Source organism: Paralichthys olivaceus, chromosome 2 (genome assembly GCF_024713975.1).
Source record: "Paralichthys olivaceus isolate ysfri-2021 chromosome 2, ASM2471397v2, whole genome shotgun sequence".
NCBI classification, from domain to species: Eukaryota; Metazoa; Chordata; class Actinopteri; order Pleuronectiformes; family Paralichthyidae; genus Paralichthys; species Paralichthys olivaceus.
Window position 1 is genome coordinate 14,566,156 of NC_091094.1, and position 16,291 is coordinate 14,582,446.

At 40.7% G+C, this 16,291-nt stretch overlaps 1 protein-coding gene across 1 annotated transcript; it reads left to right on the top strand.

Annotated features, from left to right (window-relative positions):
* The first annotated feature begins 1,101 nt into the window (after window positions 1–1,101).
* Window positions 1,102–14,210, top strand: LOC109628899 (sortilin-like). The gene is made up of 20 exons (XM_020086346.2): window positions 1,102–1,401; window positions 6,331–6,393; window positions 6,486–6,559; window positions 6,647–6,749; window positions 6,845–7,006; window positions 7,149–7,222; window positions 8,554–8,603; window positions 8,680–8,807; window positions 9,325–9,469; window positions 9,609–9,764; window positions 10,203–10,315; window positions 10,937–11,039; window positions 11,132–11,300; window positions 11,728–11,912; window positions 12,004–12,193; window positions 12,539–12,655; window positions 12,867–12,975; window positions 13,612–13,724; window positions 13,833–13,959; window positions 14,046–14,210. Exons 1-20 carry the CDS (start codon window positions 1,162–1,164, stop codon window positions 14,058–14,060), a joined length of 2,436 nt encoding a protein of 811 aa, XP_019941905.2. The 5' UTR covers window positions 1,102–1,161; the 3' UTR covers window positions 14,061–14,210.
* The last annotated feature ends 2,081 nt before the right edge of the window (window positions 14,211–16,291 follow it).

The window sequence follows — 16,291 nt, forward strand, 5'->3', positions numbered from 1 at the left end:
GAAGTATTATACTAAATTATAGGCAATCACTACACACAAGATTAAAAAGTAATGTGCAAGAGGGCACATTAAGTGCATACACACTTTAAGATCTTTGCCACAATTACAAGTTGCACTCCACCTCTATTTTCCTAGTTATTTTGGCTTATTATAAATGTATAGCTTCACAGAAGGTGGCACAATTTTCCAATATCTTTTTTTTAACCTCAATCTAAATTTTAGTTACACTTTAGTACAATTCAACAGCACCACAAGTTACAGTCTCCAAAATCAGTGTTAAAATGGATTGAGCATGATTGTCATTATTATGGGAGGGATGTTGTATTAAACTGTTAGTTCTTTCTGATAAATTGGAAAGTAATTAAAGAGTAATCTGATGACTGTTTGACATAGTAACCCTTTCCCTGAAGTGCACAGGCAGTATTGCTACTGAAGATTAGCAATGGTGTTTCTGCAACTACTGTCTGTAGAAGGAACCATTACAAACAAAGCATTCTGGGATCTTTTTAAGTGACCGAGCACAGCTGTTGTACTCCTGTGATAAGTCATTTGCCATTTATAGAGGTTGGGTTTTTGTCTAAATTACTCTGGACATTTCTGGTATGGTTTATTCTGTCAATATTGGGGCTTCATACAAAAGAATTGTTAAAATAACCAAATCTCAAATATTTCAGAAGTAGTTAGCTATCAACACTTTACAACACTTAACCTCTTATTAATCAGTCAGAGCTTGTAGATCAACTTTTTTAATGACCCTATAATTTAGTTGTAAGGGATGTAAGTGTTCATCTATCCATCTATTCATTCATCTATCTATCTGTCCATCCACATGTTACCAGTAATTGAAAATATCTTTCACAATGTTTGTTCTGTTTCTTGGAATAATAAACTCAAAGAATTAAAGTTTCCAGTAGTTCAACTTCTCGCCGTGCATCGCCCGGTCTTTCCACCAGGGGGCAGTGAAACACGGGACATCTGACATTACAGCGTGAGGGCGATTCCCGTCGACCAATGAGATCGCGGGTTATTCTGGTGCTGACCAATCCGGTGTCGCGGTGGATGGGCCGTGATTGAAGAGGCGTTTGGTGACGGTGGGGGTGTGGAACCAACTCCTGCTGCAGAGTGCGGGTCAGAGTCAAGTTGATCGGTCTCGTTGTAAACATGAGCTCCGCGTGTTGTGTCCTGGGGCTCGGGCTGTTGTTGTCGTGTGCAGCCAGAGGTTTCCCTCAGGCCGCAGGAGGAGCAGGAGGAGCAGGGGGGAGCAGGGAGTTCTTCCGCAGGGATGTGGAGCCACAGAGTTTCCAGAGGTCCGAGCTCTCTAAACGCAGCGCGGGACTGAATGAACAGAGCTGCACGGCTCTGCCTGGAGGAGACCCAACCCTGAGCAACAACACCCACACTGTGAGTCACTCGTCCAGACTCCTGCACATTACAAACTGTCTGAGGGAGTGAGGCTGGGACTCCAATCCAGTCTGTGTGAGGCGATGTGACATCAAGATGGAAATAATAACATCGGTTGATATCAATAATATGTTTAAGTTAAGTTTAAAGATTGATTATGAGCAGATAATGATAAACACTTTCTGAACAGTAAAGCATAAACCATTTATCTATATCATTTGAACTTTTGCGATTGATGAAAATAATTTGATATTGATTTATTGCCTCTCCAGTTTCTGCTGTGTGCTGCTCCAATCTGTGATGTGACTCCTGCAACAAATACTGTCAATAAGAGTTACAGCGAGGAATCCATTATAGAAACTGTTTCGTTCATCAATTAATTGGAAAAAGTCCATTTTCATGCACTGGAAGGTTCGAGCCTCTCAAATGTTATATTATTATTATTAATCAGCTTTTTTCAGCTTTTCCATGTTAAATTGTTGTTAATAGATTTGGGTGCAGGACAGTTCCTCAGTTTAGATAAATAATAATAACAACAATTATAATGATAATAGTTTGAATAAGTCACTTTCTATATGATAACATGACAGTTTCCATAGAGAAAACAATTACTGGATTAAACAAATGTTTTTAAATGACAATAAATATTATAATTGGTCTTAAGAAATGATCATGTTGCACAACTAGTTATACAGGCTCCAAACCATGGCTTAGTTTCAATTATTGTCACAGTTATTTTCTCTTTTAATTGTCCATCCATCCAATTGGACAAACAATTCTGTCAATTATCAGTTAAATTGCCTACACATTTCTCAGTTAAAACATGTACCTGTTCTCCAAGTACACTGGTAATGACTTCAGTTTGCTTGTTTTGTGTAAACAACAGTACAAAACCTAAAGAAGCTCAATTTACTGTCACAAGTGACAAAGATACTGCAGATCCAGTCTGAAACCACCCAAAGTTTCAAATATTATTAATATGATTAATATATAATATGTATTTAATATATGATATAATACGATTGACTTATTGTTTCAGCTTGGTCAGTTACACTTATTGAATTAATGTGAGTCCAGATCAGGTCCATGGCGCCTGGTGTTCTTCTGCTCTGATGCACCAATGGTACTGATATATTATTATTAATATTCGTCAAAAGTAGAAGCTCATCCAAAACTCACCCGGAAATCTTTGATGATGTCAACACCGGCCCCCCTTCTGCCCTTCCCCCTCTCCTTCATCCCTTTCAGCATCATCCCGACTTTTATCCCACAATAGATCCAACAACACCTGCTGTTATTTCAGTCGTGAACATATTGTAATTGGAAGCACAACAAGAACAAGTCCGATGTCCACAGGAATGTTCAAGAATACAAGAATAACAACTTGATCCAAAGTTAAAGTGCTCCATGGGACAAGTATTCCTCTGTGTGTGTGTGTGTGTGTGTGTGTGTGTGTGTGTGTGTGTGTGTGTGTGCATTGCTTGTGGTCGTTGTGTTACATCACTTCTGTAGCTCAGACACCTGGAACAGCTTCTGAGCATGAAAAGGATTTGGCAGACTCCTCCTGTCCTTTCTCTCTCACAAACACCCCCACTCCCTTTCTTTTGAGGTCTGCTGAACTTAATCTCAGCCTCTGTGTTGACTCCAGTTTGAGTTTTCTGCCATCGGACAATCCCACACAGCATTTTGAGCGTGTAGATTAGTAGCGTACACTCCTTCTGTTATAATTAGCTCTATAAATGAGCGGATCCAACAGGTCTCACTTCCTCCTGCTTCTCTTTTTGTGCTATTTCCAGCCTAATCGACTACACAGGAAGCGTTTGTAAAAACAACCCCCTGTTTCTTTTTGTATGTTTGTGTGTGTGTGAGGTTTCTTTTGCTGACTCAGTCTGGTGTACAGAAACTAACTCCCTCTTTCTTTTTTTTCTTCGGACTCCATCCCATCCTCTATCCCCTCTGGCAAAAAAAAATGTAAAAAAATATTGTTTTTTTTCTGGGGGGTGGAAGGGTGAAGTATAGCTGGGTCATGGCCAGCTGTTGGAAGAAAAGCAGCAGAGTTGATGTTCCACACAGAAAGAGAGTTAGGAGAAGTATAGGTTTGTTGATATGCAGGAGCAGACGTCCAATGAGATCAACAAACTAGTAAAAATAGAGGCACTATTAATAATAATAATAAACTTTACATTTAAATACATCACTTTTCAAGACAAAGTTACAGGTTGCTTTACAAGACACAGATAGTTATTTGATGCTATTAAAACAGGGTGAAACGTTGTGATTGACAGCTGTGACTGGCCTATGATTGGTCAAGCATACGTATCGGCGGGTTTTGCTACCGTGGCTCCATCTCCTTAGATCATCACTGCACAGACTCTGGCTCCAGATGCACAAGATATCAGTGTTTGTGTACAGAATAATGTGGCGTCATTTCTGGATGGTGGGAGGAAGTGGAGACATGTTGTCCATCTCTATATACAGTCTATGGTTGAGATATTTCACTCCGTACCACAGATGAGGACAATCACTAACTGATAAGTAACTAATCATTTCTGCTCTCAGTTGAACTTATTCAATGTTACTATTTCCAAACACTATTAATCTGTATGGTTCGCCACTTCTCTTCTGGTTTCCCTGAACAACAATAAGGACACGGACATTAATACAGCCCAGCTCTTATCCCTGCCCGCAGGGTTTAGCCTGGTCTGCACAGCTTCGTGTGTTAGATCAGAGCCGGGGTGTTTCATCCACTCTTCTGAAGTTTTATGTGTGTAAACACGGCCGAAGCAGAAAGGTTAAAACCCCCGAGCGGAGGGAATAAGGAGCTCATTGTGTTGGCGTCTGAGCTCTGAGAGAGGACTTCACTCAGCTCCCACCCACTGTTAGTGTGCACTACGGAGTCTGCATGCCTGTATGTGTGTATCTGTGCATGAACATGTGTGACACTCTGCTGTGCAGCTTCTGTGCTCAACTATTGAAAGTTGACTGCACCTTAAATTCCACAGCGTCCTGCGTTGAGCTGCAGACAGAGATTAAAGAGGCCTCTTCGTAGCAGATGTGGACCCTTAAATGCAGCATGTGATACAGCATGAGGTCATGTCTGGTTTGTAAGTCTACATCTCTCAGACATTTGTCTTTTATAATTTTTATGATGAACATATATATTTTTCTTTTCGTATCTTCCTTCTATCCTTTTGTTTGGTCGTTTTTAGCGTTTCATCAATCCTCCAGTTAAACGGAGGCTCTCGCTCAGTCACACGACTGTCTCAGCTTTGACTCAGTCAGCTGACCTGCTTTATCAGGCAGATTGTTTAGGTTCCAGTGCCACTGAACTGTAGCCAGTCCAGTCAGCGTTTGTCCAGTGGAGGACGTAGGGGAGCAGACTGCTGGTTGAATGTAACCCAGGTGTACAAGCAACTGGCAGAGAAGAGACAAGGCCCAACATGAAACCTGTTCACCTGCAGTGACACTGACCAGATCATCAAAATCATAATTTTTATGATTAGATTTCAGGAAGTCATGTCCTTGTATATGATGCAAGAGACACACTTTTACTGTCCTGCTCCTTTCCGCCTTTTGCATTTATTTCACTTTAATACATAACAGAGGCAAATATTTAGTTTTCTTCCAATTTCCACTTTTGCCATTTGTTTTTATTTTTAATAAATTATATTCACAATATCACAAATTGTTACACTGAAAATAACCGCTGAAAAATAATAAACCAACATTCAAGTTCATTAGCTTTTAATGTGCATCATATATACAAAATACAAAACAAATACAACCAAATATTTAGAACTAAGACACTTTAAAAAAAATGTTTTTTAACATAAATACTTTATATTAGTGCATTGAAGTTTGCATGGGCAAACATAAACACCAATACCAATATATCAGTCTGGCTGCAGCAGGAACACTGGTTTGATGGTGTGAGACTGTTGAGCAAACAGATCTACAGATTGCACAGATGACGGCGAAGTAAGAAATTGTCAAACAGTGTGATCAAGATTCCAAACAACAGATGGATGTGTGGTGAAATTATTCCTGTAGAGCAGCGATGGAAAGTTGTGTTCACACTCTTTGGACAGGCAGTGGTGAGCCATTTTCCATTGGACCTATTTGCAAGGAGTTTTCCAGCAGGCAGATCCGGCCCTCTCCTGTGGTTTTATAGAGCGGTGTACAGACTCTCCAGGACCAAGCTCACCTTGTAAACATCTCTGCCCTGCCAGCTAAAGAAAGGAGGGGGTGGAAATCTTCTTTTGACACCAAACAATGTGGGCTGTGAATATGCTGCTCAAATGCCCAAACACTTGGACGTCACTCTGGATCGATAGACTGGAATGTAGTTTGCAGTCTGTGAAGTTGTGAAATCTTTACACTGTACCTCAAATATCATGTGTCACATTTTGTTTTGAACATTTTTGAGTTGTGTTTGTAGTCAGAATAGAAGACCCTTAGTCTACATTTACTGTGTGTGTGTGTGTGTGTGTGTGTGTGTGTGTGTGTGTGTGTGTGTGTGTGTGTGTGTGTGTGTGTGTGCGTGTGTGTGTGTTCTGGCTTCGCTCGGGACGTCATTAATTGTTCTCTGGCCCCCGCTTTGTCTTTTAAGCAGGAATGTAGGTCACACATGCAGAGTGCATCCAAATGGCAGAGTTACTTTGGACACTAAGTTAAATTCATTCTGTCCCCTCGGCTGCTGTGTCTCCTGCGCAACGAACAACACACACAAGCTCTCTTGTGTGTGTTGCAAGTCAGACTAAACTCTGCACTCCTTAGCGTATTTTTGTTCTTCATGTTACGGAAGCAAGAAATACTGCAGCAAATTCCCAAATAATCCTCAGACAGGCCTCATGGGTGGTAGTCAAATGTTTTGCTTGATTTTTTCTCTCTAAAAACCTCCACCTCTATTTGTTTTCTCTCTCTTTTCAGTTCACCTTCAAAGTGCGAACCATGGGTTCGCTGTCGCTGGCCTGGGTGGGAGATGGATCAGGGGTGAGCTTGTTGAGATGTCTGATATTATTGAAACTAAACCTTTCTCCACAAGTGTAAACAAAAGATGTAACACCTCATCTGCCTTTACCCAGGTGCTGCTGGTCCTGACAACCTTTCAGGTGCCGTTGTTCATGATGCGCTTCGGTCAGTCTAACCTCTACAGGAGGTGAGAAATCCCCGATGACACACTTGATGGCAATGGAGCCGTACATTTATTCACTAAGTACTCATTGTAACTTTGTCTCTGCGTCAGTGAAGACTATGGGAAAACCTTTGAAGATGTGACTCACCTGATCAACCATACCTTCATCCAGACTGAGTTTGGCATCGGCATCAGTCCCGACCACTCTGGGAAGGTGACTTTTTCCCATGTGAATGCAATAAATCATAAAACTAGTCTCTGCTGCTGGCAGAGCTCCTCCCTGATTGGTTCCTGTGTGTTTGGTTTCAGGTGATCCTGACTGGAGACGTGTCAGAGATCGGCGGGTTTCAACTGTTTCGCTCGCTGGACTTTGGCCTCACCTTTGTCCCGACAGATCTGCCATTTGAGCCCCTCATTCAGATGCTGTACAACCCTGGAGACTGCAACGTACTTCTGACTCTCAGTATCACGGTAGCAGCCTTCATGACCAAAATTTAAACCTACATCCTTCCATGATGGACTTGTATTTCACTCTATGATATTCTTAATGATAAATCATAATTCAAAAGTTGCAAATATTCTTTTTTTTACTGACTAAGCTTTTTGCCTGCAGATGGACCTGTGGCTGTCTGAGGACTTTGGCGCCACCTGGAGGAAAATCCATGACAGTGTGTGTTTGGTCAGATGGTGAGAATCATCAGTTTTGTATTGAAATTGAAAATACCCTGAACTTGTGGGTTCTAGTTGTAATAAATATAAAATAAGAGATTTGTAATGAAGCGCTTAGACAAACATTTGGAACAACAAGAATAGTAAAGAAACTGTAAGAATATTTTAAAACTGTGAACAAAAAAACTTTTCTTGCTAGAGCTCCAGAGTGTGAGGAAGGAGACGTGTAACTATATATAAAGAACTTTAATAGTGATGAGAGGGGGCTGAACTTCATATTCTACCATTGAAATAACAGGACTGGAGAAATAATCCATACAAAGATAACAAATGTTGTGTTATTGCCATTGAATAAGCAATGTGAGACCTCTCCACCCACATTATTTCATAGAATAACTCTGTGATGCATTAACTTTACTGTTATATTGTAATACAGTCCAACTGAAGGTGTGTGAAAACAGTGCAGGCTTTAGAACAAGTTGGTCCTGATACAGAGACATGATTGTTGTTCACTGCAGATGGAAAAACACATCTTTATGATCCATGCAGTAAATCAGTAAACAATAAATCTCACTAGAAAACAATGACATCAAATACACTTTATATCCGGGGAGTGGAATATTTTTAAAAACCTCCTCCTTCCGAACAAATAAATCAGACTACGCTCCCTTTCACAAAAATAAAAAACACATAACCCTCTCCCCTTCTGTTACAGTTTCATATATATAAATATGAAAATATACAAATATATTTCTATTTTCTACACATAGTTTAAAATTTGTGTGTGAAGAAGAACATGTCAAAGAGGAACATGAAACCTGTCCCCGCTGCCCACATGTGCATCTTTGTTCCTGTCGTTATTCCAGCTGTGTCTCCCATCACACTTCACATCACTCTCCTGACTCTGGTTTGAGTGTCAGAGTTCACACAAGGTGGTAGTGAAAGCCTGCGGTTGTTAGCGCTGCATTGTGGGAACATTGTGATGGCTCCGCGTGACCACAGCCGTCATTTAGGCCCGGGCCTAAATTGACTGCCGAGCGAGGGAGCCGAGGCTGCTGTCAGCACGGATCATGAGTCAGCAGCGACATTCTTATTCAGCCCACAGCCGTTGAACCAGCAGAATCTTTTGCAGTGTGAAAACCTTCGTCCCCTTTGGCAGCGGACGAAGCCAGAGGGAGGACTTGGAGTGCAGCCTGGGGGTCGGCCTGAGCCCTGCTCGCACAGCACTTAGAAGAAACCGCAACTCTAATCTGTGATCTCTATAAATTCCACAAGCACATTTGAACTCAGCAAACTCCATTTTTTTCCTCCAGATTCCTCCTTTCACTTTGTCTTTTTCTCACGTACAGGGGTCCAAAAAACAGCGTCTATTTTACAACTAACTACAACGGATCATGCAGTAAGTGAGGACAATGTTTTCAGCCTCACGTACATGTGAGTTAACACATCTAGTAACGCTGCCTTCTTTCCATCAGATGAGAAAGGAATGCTGGAGTTAAGGAAGACATCAGATTATGGCCGAAGTTTCCAGACAATCGCAACAAGAATTTACTCCTTTTTCCTGGGAGGAAAATTTGTTTTTGCTTCCATCATGACAGGCACAGTATGTCTGATTTCCTCTCCTTTAATATTATATAAGAGAAGAATGTGCATGTCTCTGTAAGTCTGCCTCACGCTTCACACTTCCCTGTGTTTCTTTATGGACATAAATGGTAACCATACACATTTAGAACATTCTTGTACAAAGTGTTTCTGCACTCCCACTTTAGTGTCAGCTCACCTAAATTAGAAAAACACATGGCCATTGGAATAGTTAATGACGAGGTTCACGCCTGGCATGAACATGATGCAAGGTGTTAAAGCATTTAGTTTGAATATGCTTTGTGATTAGTTCAGCTGGACCACATCTCGAGACGACTTAACTTGACATATCTGACATCTCTAACTCTAATGAGTCCCACTTGTTTCCCATTTTGATGTGTTCCTCAAACCACATATATAAAACTAAATAGAAACATATGCTTTAATATTTACATCCAAATTCTACAAAGATGTAAAGCATCAGTTATTACAGTGTTGTCCCCTCTACAATTTGTTTGCGGTGTGTGTGCGTGTGTCAGGGTACAGAGCGTATGATCCACGTGTCAGTGGACGGAGGAGAGGTGTGGAACATGGCTCAGCTTCCCACAGTCAACCACGAGCAGTTCTACTCCATCCTCTCAGCCAATCAGGACATGATCTTCATGCACGTGGACGACCCTGGAGGTCAGAAAAAGCAGAGTGATGTGGATGATGACAATAATGATGTTGACATTATATTATATTGTGTGTGTGTGTGTGTGTGTGTGTGTGTGTGTGTGTGTGTGTCTCTGTGTGTGTGTGTGTCTCTGTGTGTCTGTGTCAGACTCTGGTGTTGGAACCATCTATGTGTCAGACGACCGAGGAACTGTGTTCTCCAAGTCTCTGGAGCGTCATCTCTACACAACCACAGGCAGTGACACTGACTTCACCGTCGTTACTTCACTCAGGGGCGTCTACATGACCAGTGCACTCGCAGAGGGTGGGCATACACACTGTACAATTCCAATTTACATATTTAAGTCTTGGCATGTTTCTAATTTTCAGTTTTCACTTTTTCAAATTTCAAATGAAACATTTGAGTTGAGAAACTTGGTGGAGGCAGGTCATTTGTGAGAGTAAATATCTCAGTTATTATAATTTTTATGGTCAAGTGGAAAACTCCTTGTTTACAAATATGGGAAGGTTCAATTCAACATACTTGCAAAGATTTTTGATTGAGTTGTAATTCTTTTCTATGTATTTTTTCATTTATTTCATAATAAACATTACAATCTCAAATATTAGAGCATCACTCTGAATCGTCATGCATATAATATATACAATATATATATGCAGAAGTCAAAAACAGGAGTTTTATTGTTTGCAGTGTAGGAGCTGAACTCTTTTGATTGTTATAGTAAATGAAGCTGTTTTGTAGATGGTGCAGTGGAGACAGTGATCACCTTCAACCAAGGAGCAAGGTGGCAGACGCTGCACAGACCTCAGAACAGCCACTGTGACACTGAGACCAACACTAACAGGCCTAACAGAGTAAGAGTGGTTTGATTCTACACTGGCTTTATGTTCAGATCGCCATAGTTGTTCACCAGTCTACACTTAGTGACACATATTGACAAACTGAACACGTTTCTAGAATGTTTTAAATAAATATTAAAGTGTAACACTTACACACCCATCTGAGCAGCACTCGTATCAGTTTGTCCTTTATGGTAGAGTAGAGCTCAGCTAAAGCTCAGACCTAAAGCTCACAGAACATCTGTGCCTGAAAAGGGTACAAACACTTTCCAGCCAATCTAACAGAGCTAGAGAGGATGTGTCAGGAGGAAAAGGATAAAAGATTCTCCAAATCCAGGTTTGCAAAGCTTTCAGAGACTTACACATGAAGACTCAAAGATGTAGTGCTGCCAAAGGGACTTTTTAAAGTTATTTTTGTAAGAGAGATGTCTGCTTTTGATTTGTTTATAATTAAATCTCTAGCACAATACATTATGAAAAATGTGGACGGCTCTGAAAACTTTCTGAGGCCACAATATGTGGTTGAGTTTATTCTTTGCATGGTATGTTCCCAGGCCAGAGGCAGCTTTAATACATCTACATTTTAACAGCCTCACTCTCTCAGTGATGTTCACTCTCTTCGCTTTGACTTCACAGTGCAGACTCCACATCCACGCATCCTACAGCACCACCATGAAGATGAACGTCCCCATGCTGCCGCTCTCACAGCCCAACGCTGTGGGCCTCATTCTGGCCCACGGTAGAAAACGCACCAACATGAACATCTCGATTCAGAATGGTTTTACTTCAGGGTCAGTGTGTCACAGCATCGTCTCCCTCCCTTTTCTCCAGGCAGTGTTGGAGACGCAGAGTCAGCTCTTTCCCCTGATGTGTACGTGTCTGATGATGGGGGCTACTCGTGGCTGTTGGCCCTCAGGGGCCCTCATCACTATGCTATCCTGGACTCTGGAGGCCTGCTGGTGGCTGTGGAACACACCAACTCACCTGTCAACCAGATCAAGTGAGGATTTTTTTTTTTTTTAAACTCTGCCTGGGCGACAGCCAATAGCCGGAGGCGTTATGTTTGTAGTGTGATATCTCAAGAACGCAGTGAAGGAATCTCACAAATTTGGTGCAAATATTAACTTGAGATAAAAGATTAACTGATTCGATCTTGGTGGTCAAATGTCAAGGTCACAGTGGCCTGATCAACCCTGTATTTGGATTCTTGAATGATATCACATGTCTGCCTTTAGGGGAATCTTCTTCAAATTTTGACCGGTTGTCCCTCAAAGTTGAACGGATTTGATTTTAGTGGTCAAACATCACTATGACCTCATATGAGCAGTATTGTTAAAGTATAGTTTGATTTACGTAGGGTTTTTTTTCTGTTGTGTTTCTGTACGTGCTCTCTGTCCTGCCTCATTCTTGTGCGTACACCTCCTCAGGTTTTCAACAGATGAAGGGCAGTGCTGGCACACATACAACTTCACCAGCGACCCTCTTCACTTCAGTGGTATGGACAGTGAGCCCGGCTCTCGCTCCATGAACGTCAGCCTGTGGGGCTACAGGAACGACTTCAGTAAATGGGTGGTGATCACCATAGACTTCAGGGAGCTCTTCACCAAAGACTGTGAGTGTGGGGGAGAAGACGGATGACATTCGGTTGGTTTTAAGGCCAGTGTTGAATCGGTTAGACTCAATGTGAATGTTCTTGTGTGCAGGTACTGAAGGGGACTACGTACAGTGGATGGCTCACTCTGCAGACCCCAGTGGATCTAATGATGGCTGCGTGCTGGGTTATAAAGAAACCTTCCTACGCCTGAGGAAAGACTCTGTGTGTTGGAACGGGAGGGACTATGCTGTCGCTAAGAAGCTGTCCGCCTGTCCATGTACAGTGGATGATTATCAGTGGTACGTGAATGTTCCCTCCATGTCCTCTTTGGAATATTGTGCAAGGTGGTGAAACACCAAAATACTGTGGTTTCATCCTGTATTCAGGGTGAAATCACATTGGAAAGACTTTTAATGTCATTAAGCAATCAAAAAAAACATGGAGCAATACAGCATTTTTGTTTAATTCTATTCTATTTTATTCTAGATTTCGGCATTACCCCTCAACTTACACACTTCTCACAATATTCTATTACAAGTCACTGAACCATCAACTTCATTTTGAAGCTGCAGTTAAGATGAAAAATCGGATTACTTTGTTTGGTAAAGACGTAAACCCTCAGTTGACCTAGCGTTGTCCTACAGTGACTTTGGATATTACCGACCTGAGAACAGTTCGGAGTGTGTGGAGCAGGAGGAGATGACAGGCCATCCCCTGGAGTTCTGTTTAAATGGGACCACCGAACAGCTACAGACCAGTGGGTGAGGACGTCTGTGTTTTTTACTCGGATATTTCTAATGCTGGCTGGAAACTGACAACAAAACATTTCATTTAAAGCGGCAGTTCAGGATCCAAGAAGTTCAAACTTTTGTGTGTAGCATAGTATTGTAGTTCTGTATGTTCACAGGTGTACTTGTGCTTCTACATTTCCCTCCCTATTGCCTTTGATTTTTTCTCTCTTCATCTATTTAGCTACCGGAAGATTCCAGGAGACCAGTGTGAGGGCGGTTTCCAGCCCGACAGGAAGGAAACGGACTTGAGGAGGCTGTGCACCAGCAACGTCCTTTATTCAGATTCTCTGGTCAGTTCTGCTCACGCTGAGAACGTTTGATCTTTGGCCTGGTCACCACTGAAGATGTGAATATTTATATAATATATGAATCTGTCTGGTTCGTTTGCATTTATGGATGGAAACACACATTATAAGTTCAAGCTTGAATCTTGATCAGATTGAGCTGAGATGACGTGAGATCTTTTTAAAGATCGAAATCAGCCGGTATGAGCCTTTTACAGAAATATCGGTATGGTTTGGTGATATGCACTGAGATGAAAATTTTATTTTACAGTAGAAACAATGCTGAAAAAATGTGCATTACATTAAAAAGATAAATGTTTACTTTCTATAATATTTTAAAGCTCTATATGTTTGGTTCCATTTGTGCTTTTCCTTTTTTTCAAATGTTCATCGTCTGATAAAAAAATGTTTTACACCCTAATGTTGGCATCAGCCCCCAAAATTCCATATCAGGCTGTAGTGAGGTTTGAGCAGGATTGTTACAGTTATTGTGTTTTTAAATAATTACTCACTCTTGCCTTATCATCTATTATGAAAATCTTTACATATGAGGGGAAATAAAAAATTTAAAAAACGTTGTCATGTCAGTGATACTGTGCATTTCTTGTAATTGTTTAACCTCGTCTCTTGAACTCTTAACAGACTGAGACCAGTTCACCAAACGCTGCGGTCATCGTGATGGTTGTCTTATTGATCCTTCTGACGAGTGGTGTTGCGGGTGTTTGGCTGGTTAAGAAATATGTGTGTGGAGGACGGTCAGTTAACTTTGTTTCATCTTTTCACAGACACACACACACACTGATGATGACATCACATATTTCTCCCCTGTTTGTTTCTGATGTCAGCTCTGGTGTCCTCCTCAGGTTTCTTGTGCACCGTTACTCTGTGATGAGGGAACATGTGGAAGCGGATAAGATTGAGGGAGTAGATGATGTCGACACTCACTACATGGAGACAGGAAAAACGCAGTTCAATGAAGATTCAGATCAGGTTTCTGGTATTATCTAAAATACCCCTTTGTAATTATTAAGACATTGTGATGATCTATTTACTGTATTGTTTGTGTCTTCCCACAGGACCTCTTAGAATAAGGCTCCTTCAGACTACATGTCACACAGTCTCTCATGATGCCTGGGCATTCCTGATGCTCCCACATGCTGATTAACATCTGCTTCTCACTTCTCACTATCCCCTGGTGGCTGGAGGACTCAGCAGCAGCGGGGGCAACTTCTCACAATTGCTTCCTTGTACAAGTTGAGGCTTCCACAAAAAGATGTCAAACCGGTAGTTTGGGGAGGGGGATAAACCCAGCGTAGACCGGAAGAAAGCCTCTGGGTTCCCCGGAGAGCCTTTGTTGTCTCTGTCACAAAGAGTTGTGTAAAGGCCGTTGAGTCTGAATATGTGCTCTGTATGTTTCCTTTCACGCTGACCTGAGAAGAGACGGCCTTTCACATTGTGATGCACTGCAGGAGCACAATACAGAGACTACGACTTGGATAAACAGTTACAGAAAATGTCATGAAGAGTTAGGGAACAGCCAAGAGAGAGAACAGAAACAAATCTAGCCAGTATTTTAGTTGAGAGATTTTTTCTACTGTCAGTTTTTGTAAATATGCAAGAGTCCGTCCTGTTGTGCGTGATGTGCCATTTTAACATACATTTTGTCAGTTTTGCCAAGAAAACAACTCTATGCTCATCAGTTACTTTTCATGAACTAGTTGTTTAGAAATCGTCAATAACGAGATGAACTTTTCCAACTAACAAAAATGATAGTTAAAGCCTCTAACCAATGTTATTCTTTAGTTTTCAGTGAAACTTTTGGAATAAATGTTAAAAGCCTAACTTTAATGCAAAGATATGACAAGTTTTCATACAGTGCAGCTCAACACAGCCAATATTTTCTCTTCCTCTGTATGTGTGGTGAAATGAAAGACTTGAATTATTGCCAAAGCACTTTTATTGTTCAACTTTAAAAACTTTTGAGGGGAATTTGAACTTTATCTCAGCGCTGTGTGAGTATGACGGTAATGCTAATGAAAACCCTTTACTTGAACTCTGATATTTTTGCTTAACTGGATGCATCAACATGTTGCTGTTGTGTTATTTTTTTATTATGCATTTGTCTAATAATTTTAAAGCAGGTGCAGGCATAGTTATCAAGTAAAGAGCCTGTTGGCCTTTCTTCTATCACTAATGCGACAGTTACAATGCTAGTTCACAATCAGTTAAATATTAGCGTCTCCAGAATAATAAGGACTCTGCTTTTTAAAGCTAATATTTGCCAGTATTTCATGTTTTTTGTTATAGTGGTGCATCGGAACTAAAGAATCTGGCAAATGTGAGGTGGCCAATTCAAACTTATTCTGTTCATTAAATGAGTTTATTTCCCTTTAGATGAGATACAATTGGCTACCGTTTATATTATCAATGTAAGAACTGTAACTTCTGACACATGCAGGGCTTATGGCCAATGCTTGTATTCTCCAGCAGAGGCAATAACATCCCAGCAAATAAGCTATTATAATAGGCTGGCCTGATGTAGAGGCATATTCTCAAGGACTGTTGGGTGGACTCACATATGAACGCAATCTCACATGCTTGATGCTTTTTTATTTACACAACTGTCAGTAAGAACAAACCCAGATATGTACTGAATCCGTGAGTTATATTTGCACTGTAGCTACAGATCTGTGAAAAATGTTGCACCTGCTCCTCCTTGTACTTAATTTTTGTAAAAATGCTTGGGCCATGAGTTGTGATCTTTATTCAACCTTTTCTTCACTGTTTTCTAGGATATCAGAGATGATTATCGCTGAACTATTCTGTAGCACATTTGTTTCATAACAATGTTTGCATTTATTGAATGAAATAATACTATCTCTTTTACAACACTTGTGTTTGGGTTTTTGTTCATTTAATTCACTGCATAAACAAAGTTTATCTAAGAAATCATTCCTGGTCCATCAGGCAACTCAGTGCACAGCCACTGAGATTGGCCTCTGAGTGATGGATGAAACATCTTGTATCCACTTTGGAAATAAAATAAAATAAATCTAGCCAGGTACCAGACTTTCTGGTAAATAAAAAGACCACAAAAAATAATTGTACTTTTTTTTTTATTTACATGATGAGTGGGAGAATATTGAGTGATCTATCGTCATTGAGTTTCAAGTTTTCTTTGTCATATGAAGTTAACATAGAATCAACAGTAAGATGTTGGACAAGAAGAAACAGCTCAGCTCAGCAGTGCAATAGTTAAATAACAATAAAAATAAAAGCAAGTAAAAAGAGTTCACATTAAAAAACAGTCAAATAAAGTACA

What these genes read in the sequence shown, in the direction of transcription:
- LOC109628899 (XM_020086346.2), top strand. Translation starts at nt 1,162, where the DNA reads ATGAGCTCCGCGTGTTGTGTCCTGGGGCTCGGGCTGTTGTTGTCGTGT. An exon ending in GGGTGGGAGATGGATCAGGG is followed by an intron (nt 6,394 to 6,485) that starts GTGAGCTTGTTG and finishes GCCTTTACCCAG; the next exon opens with GTGCTGCTGGTCCTGACAAC. An exon ending in CTTCCATCATGACAGGCACA is followed by an intron (nt 8,808 to 9,324) that starts GTATGTCTGATT and finishes TGCGTGTGTCAG; the next exon opens with GGTACAGAGCGTATGATCCA.